Below are 6,878 nucleotides of genomic sequence, written 5' to 3' on the forward strand. Positions count from 1 at the left end.
ATTCCTGGCAGTGTGCCATTCCAGGCATAAACCCCTCCCTCTTCTAGGAAACTGGCAGATCAGAGCATAGAACTGTGAATTGCTTTGAGACTGTATGAAGAAGGGTATGGGGCGGGGCTCCATCCCCAAATGCTTTAGATCACTCGTAGCCAGCAAAGCAGAAACCTTGAATTCCCTGTGCTTTCTCCTTAAAGCTTGCTGGCCATGTGTGTTCCTTTTCGCTGGAAATAATTGCTGATAGGAACAGTTTTGTTTGATTATTTTTTTATTTATTTTCTGAGGAACTCGCAGCAGAAATCCATTTCTTTCGCAAGAAGCGTAGAGTTTGTTGTGAAAGAGACTGCTTTTCCTCTGTTCCCGCAAATCTGTTTCTCATCACTGCACTTTGAGGGTTGTGGTATCTGTGTGAGTGGTACCTGTTGGTTCTCTGTTCTACCCTGTGAATTTTACCTGAGCCACAAGGATTTGGTGCATTCTGGTAGGAAAAGCTGTATAAGAAGGTCTTAAAGGTGAATAGTAATTAAAAACTTATTCTTTATACTCTTATTTTCCACCTGTATTTGAATAATAAGGAATTTTAGCATTGAAAAATCATCTTTGTAGGCAGGGTCCCTTTAGCCAAAAGGGGTCATGGTGAGAAAAAGCAAAAAGAGACGGCATCTTCCCTCCACATACTTCTGTTTTCTAAGCAAACCAGTCTGGTCTGCATATCATGGAGACCCAACATTTAAAGTTTTCTAGTGCTATATGGAGTTCACCAGTACTTTTTCCAGTCTTAAAAACTAATTGTAGGTAAGTCACTCTTATTTTGCTAAGGTTACAGCCACAGCAGCAGTAGCTTCAGAAATAAAACCATAAAAATAATTCCACTTTCAGCTCACCAATCATGGGCAGTTCTCTTGAAGCCATGTGCATCCAACAGGATCTGCTGATGCCATAGTCTCATGACAGTGTTTGACTTCCATCCATACAGCTGCGTTACGTTAAAGTATCACCAAGTAAAGCTGAATTCTGTTGAAAGCATGATGAAAATTCTGACAAGATCTTCCAATCTTTAAATGCAAAGGTTTTGGTGTCTCTCTGTCATAAAGCAGATAGAGCTTTATTCACCCTCTGTTTGTAATTGCTGTTCTTTAAGCTTAAGTTCCCACACACGGGTTCCTGTGAAACTTTGCAGAGCTGTTATTGTGAACATTTGCAGTATTATCTGGCAGAACTATATTCCCTGCAAAAATTATAGTGCCAGCAGCTGAAACACATTCATTGCACACTGTAGTTGGCAAGAGACTGCCTGCCGGTTGGTCTGGGGGAAGCCTTGGTAGGACTGCCTTGGAGCTTTGCAGAGCTGGCCTTCAACAGTAATCCTCGTAGCTTGTAGCTGTTTGTTATGTTCTTGAGCTGACAGCACTGGCTGGGAAGCAGTAATGTTGGAGCATTAAACGCGTTTTAGACTGACTTGAAAAAAGACATTTTAACTTTTGCTTTTATGTTTTCTAGCCTGAAAATATTTTGGTGGACCAGAGTTCCACTAAGCCAACAATAAAACTGGCTGACTTTGGAGACGCAGTCCAGCTCAATACCACATATTATATCCACCAGTTACTTGGAAACCCAGAGTTTGCAGCTCCTGAAATTATTCTTGGAAATCCTGTTTCCCTCACTTCAGATGTTTGGAGCATTGGAGTGCTCACATATGTCCTTCTTAGTGGCGTCTCTCCTTTCCTGGATGAAAGCGTAGAGGAAACTTGCCTGAATATTTGCCGCTTAGACTTTAGTTTCCCAGATGACTACTTCAAAGGAGTTAGCCAGAAGGCCAAAGATTTTGTATGCTTCCTACTTCAGGATGACCCAGCTAAGCGTCCCTCAGCTGCACTGGCCCTCCAGGAGCAATGGCTGCAGCTGGGGAATAGCAAAAGTGCTGACAGCATTGACATATCCAGACTGACTTCGTTCATTGAGCGGCGAAAACACCAGAATGATGTTCGACCCATCCGTAGCATTAAAAACTTCTTACAGAGCAGGCTCTTGCCAAGAGTTTGACCTTGCTTGAAGTTCTCTCTCATTCTCTTTCACCTGCCAATCAGACTGGAGATGGACTCCTCCTGCCAATCAATCAGACTGGAGATAGACTCCTCCTGCCAATCAGCTGTTGACTTGAATTTTGAGGAAAGCAAACCCCGAGCCAACCAGCTGCTAGCGAATGTTCGTGTGCAAACGCATTCCAGGGGGACCCACGCGGGGTGGCGCGGGGGACTGGCAATGCAGACTTCACTGGGGTGGAGGACGATAGCACTGTACTCTGCAAAAAGCAGTCACGAGCGATACAGTAACAGCATTTTATTCAGGTTTCTGCAAAAAAAATAAAAATAGTTTTTTTAATAAACAAGAGTTGAATTTTGCAAATGAACTTAACTACCATTTTCAAGATTTATTCAAGGAAGAAATGCCTATGTTCAAAGCACTGGTGTTAAACAAAAATGAAATCATGCCTGGAGAAGACTCACCAAAAAGGCTGCCCATTGATACGGCCTCCATTTATAACATCTGGTTTTCACTTGGTCCTAGAGCTTTCCAGTTGGCTCGCCTGTATGTATCTCACGTAGCAGTGCACTGAGACCAGACTCTGCTTTTAAGTGCATCCAACCTCAAAGTTTTTGCATACAAATAGAATGAATCGTTTTGCTCTGATAAAATGTAGGCCTTACTTGTATATAGACTGTTACCTGCCTTCGGTCTGTAATTTTTTTTTTCCCCCCCTCCCCTTATCCTTTTTTTTCCCCTCCTTCCTAAATGGTGGTATACCACTGTGCGGGTCTTCAGTTTGGGTCAGTATTCGCTGTCCCCTTAGAAAAGGACTTCGGGTTGGTGCCCAGCTTGCCGACCCGATTGTCAAGCAGTATACAGCAGGATGAAATACTGTAAATGCACTCATTTGGGATTTTGTTTTCTTTCATATCATGTGCAATGTTGTGGCTTTAACATTTTATGCAACTATTTATGAGGACCTCTGTTGTAACTGTAATAAATATATAGAAAAAGCACATACTTAGTACGGCGAGCTTTATGGTTTTGTTTGTGTGTTTGGGGTTTCTGGGTGGGCAGGGGCGGGTGTGTTGTACCACACTGTCATTATTAGTTTAAGATGAGGGTTAGCATAGAATTTAGTCCAGACTAGTCAGTTTTAAGGATTGTTTAAAAAAAAAAAAAGAAAGAGAGATTCGTATCCCAAATCTCAAACTGGTTAAGAAGTAGGGTGACACTTTTAAAAATTATTATTATTATATTCAAAATGCCAAAGTCTGACTTTCCCAAAATCAGTCTCAACACTTACTACTTTTTAGAATTTTCAAATCTGTGTTTACTTCTTTCTGTGAAATGAACAAATGAATTTTGTGCTCTTTGGTGAAGAATACATTCAGAAAGTAGCGGTCAGATGAGGAGAATCTGACACATAATGTAATTGTCTTAGTAACTGTTTTTAAGGTTGAAGTAATATTAACGTGAGCTATTTAAAAAGACAGAGATGGTTTTCTGTGCATCGCTAAGTTCATATGGGTGTGTTGTCATCTATGTTTGTGTGAAATGCCATGTTTAAAGAAACCAAGCCGACATCCCACAGTAGTTAGATATATGGGTCTTAAGCCATAACCTAGCTTGGGTTAGTTTTGAGCTTTGCGGCTTCCACTGTATTCTATTTATTCCTTTTTTGTTTTGGGGGTTTTTTTTGTAAAGTTGTACAGAAGCTTTTTAAAAGAAAACAACTGACTTCGAAACTGGATGTGTATTCGTACCAACCTCATATCATTATGTTTGTGTGTTATTTTCCTTTATTGTTTTAGTTAAATTTTTGCTTTATTTTGCATGTATATTTCTTTGTACAGTGACGTTACATGTTTACACAGTATGACGTGATGTAAATATTTTATTTTGCCATCAGTTATTTTGAAAAAAAATTAAACATATTTGACATATTTGTCTGATCTCTTGCTTTAAGGAGTTTGAAAGTTTAGGTTTGGTTATATTTTAATTGGGCTCTGTATTTAAAAAGAAAAAAAGTACGTTATTTTATTGCCATAAAATTCATTTTAAATTGCAATGATGTATCTTTCTTTCATGCCTTACAAATAATATTTGCCTTTGCTCTAAGCGTTGAGTGCTTTGTAGTGTCATGATTGCTTTTATATAAAACATGCATAACTCTTAACTGTGGAAATTCATTATAGTCTTTATTAGCTAGTAAATTTTGACCAGCTGAGTTTTCTACCAGATGTTACCAGTTAAAGACTGAAGGATCGTATTTCAGTTTAATATTAAACGGGGGAACAGATTTCCCACATCTTCTAGGCATTCCAGACTCCGTATGAAGAAAAGTTACTTTCAACCATAAAGACTTGGGTTTTGCAGCTAAACTCTGTTCACATCCTATAAGGGATGAAGCAGAAAAGTTCTTCATTGTGTGCATTTATCTCTCTCCCTTTTCTGCTATCATTAATCCATTTGCAATTCAAAATGAAGTGAAAGGTCAGGGAACAATACAGAGTGTTTATACTTGTTACTGCATGGTATACATTATTTTTTTCCACTCTTTTTTCCACTATTACCTATCAAGTGATGAAACAGTCCCTGTATTCCTCACAATTTACTACTGAGAGAGACAGTTGAGGGAGACATTTTACATTGAGAGAGACAGGGAATATTCAGGAAGGATGTACTACCAAGGATGAGCCACTGGAAGCTTCTTCCATAGGCAGTTTTCCCAGGGAAATAGATGGCAACGTGCTCCATGGAAGAGTTTGTATCCTTTAGTTCTCGAAAATACTTTTTCTTGACTGAAGATACACTCAACTGGGGAGAAGTTACCCAAATACTATAGAGAGAAATAATACACTTGGAGGTGTTTTAAGTAGCAGAGGTATGTTCTTCCACTCATGTGAAAAAGAGTGCACTGTTTCTGGCCCTCTGTGAGCTCTGTTACTTGGGAAAGCTAACATCTTTTGACAGAGTGGAATTTTGCACTAAAACCTGCTGTTTGGTGCAAGAGCTTCCAGCTGAAGAGAGCTTGAATGATGGGCTCCTCAACTTGCATCTCGCTTAAAATGCTTTGAAGAGATAATGTAGGTGTAAGGTCCTTTTGTTTTGCTAACTTATGTAGTCGGGGCTGCAAATGCCATTTGGACTCATTTGGGCACAGTTCTCCTTGAGTGTCCTGCACACAACCAACCAGCACCGCAGTCTGACAGAGAGTGGAAACCAAAAGCGTGGGTGAAAGCAGCTAGTATGAGGTTTCCGATGTGGGAACGTTTGTAGAGCATAGGGAATGGCAGTCAATATCGTAGCTGAACGGGGGAAAACTAGCCAGGGAGGTTCAAGAGAAGAATGTGTCTAAATGTTTCTTTTTGATAACATACCCCAATCACTTCTTACTGATGGTTTAGGAAGAAGAGAAGAGGTTGCCAGACTTTTAAAGTCGGTGCATGTGTCAGTACTTTTCAAGTGGGGTTTGGGAGTGCAGCAGTTCTCCATTGCACATTTGATGAATGCAGCTTAACTTGAAAACCATTGTGCAACTGCCAAGCAGAAAGCCTGGCTAGATAACATTTCCATGGACAGGGAAGCAACCTACATTGTCTCCCTAATAGGCAGAGGCCTAACACATACCTGCCTGTGCTCATGAGGAGTAGGATGGGAGACGCTGGTTTTCTGTTGTGTGAGTATAGAGGTCACTTAACTGTAAGTCATCCTCGTTCCCAGATGGGGCTATTAATGTGTTGATGAATAGAAGAAAAAATAATTTTCTCTTTCTCCAAATCCAAAAGCATGTTCAGGCCAGGGCGCAACAGAGATCCTCCAGAATGACACAGCAAAGGCATCTGGCTTCCCGAAAAGATTTCGGTACCTATGCAAACCTGAGTGGTAGTAGAAGATGCCTGGAAATATAATGGGATGTTCTTTGCTTGTAACATACTGCATGATATCATCAGGAAACATTAAGACCCCACTCCTCCACTGAAGGAGTCAGTGTAGGACTCCATCAAAAAGAGGGGCTGGTGAGTGAGAAATTAATATAACCACGGGGGAAACCAATGGCTGACTTGAGGTTAAGTCCCATGGTTCTCAAAATCTTAAGAGAAATGAAAACAGGAATATACCTAACCAGCAGCTGTGGCTAGTGAAATCTATGAGTAGCTGGTATTCAGTGAAGTATTTGGACAGCCGATCTTTGCTGCGAACAGCAGTGTATTTGTGTCCTAGGGATTAGTGCAAGGAGTGTTACCACGGCTGCTCCAGCCCAGAAGATGAGCTAAGCTTTATATACGCTTTCCATGTGTGCATAGACTCGGTGTGGGTCTGTTACTAATTTCTCTGCTAGAGGGATTCAGCTGCATGTGGAGGTAGGTAGAACCAGGTAAGACTGAGTTTCTATATTTGTTTAAACCAGCTCCAGGTATTGTGGTGTTTTTGTCAGAACCACTGCTTTATCCCTCAGGCAAGCAACTTCTAAATTTTTTTTTCTGAAATTAAATCTTGATGGAGGTTATATTAGAGAGTAACAGACAGGTTTTGCATCTGTAGAGGCTGTACTTCCAGTACGTTTTGCACATTCACATCTGCCCAAGCACTCAAGACAAAAGGCTTTTTCTGTGTGCACCATAACACGAGCGTGATGATTTCTCATCACTGCAAAGGAGCTGGTGCCCACTGTTCTCTCTCCTTCCTGTCAAGCAAAGACACATACCCAGCACCTCAGGCTTCACGTGCCTGATGGTCGCCTCAGCATTTCCCAAGTAAATGCACTCAGCGGTCTTCCGTGCCATGCCGTAATACCGAGTATCAATACAAGAATAAGATCTCCCATTTTGCTGACCTGCCACAAGGAC

General features: G+C 40.9%; 1 protein-coding gene across 1 annotated transcript in view; it reads left to right on the plus strand.

The window, feature by feature from the left end:
- TRIO (trio Rho guanine nucleotide exchange factor) overlaps positions 1–3,052 on the plus strand; it is a 183,943-nt gene extending 180,891 nt beyond the window's left edge. Inside the window, exon 58 of the mRNA XM_009325001.1 lies at positions 1,498–3,052. Coding sequence (XP_009323276.1) covers positions 1,498–2,040 — 543 coding nt within the window. The 3' untranslated portion in view covers positions 2,041–3,052. The remainder of the gene's footprint in view (positions 1–1,497) is intronic.
- The last annotated feature ends 3,826 nt before the right edge of the window (positions 3,053–6,878 follow it).

This window comes from Pygoscelis adeliae, unplaced genomic scaffold, assembly GCF_000699105.1.
Source record: "Pygoscelis adeliae isolate BGI_AS28 unplaced genomic scaffold, ASM69910v1 Scaffold86, whole genome shotgun sequence".
NCBI classification, from domain to species: Eukaryota; Metazoa; Chordata; class Aves; order Sphenisciformes; family Spheniscidae; genus Pygoscelis; species Pygoscelis adeliae.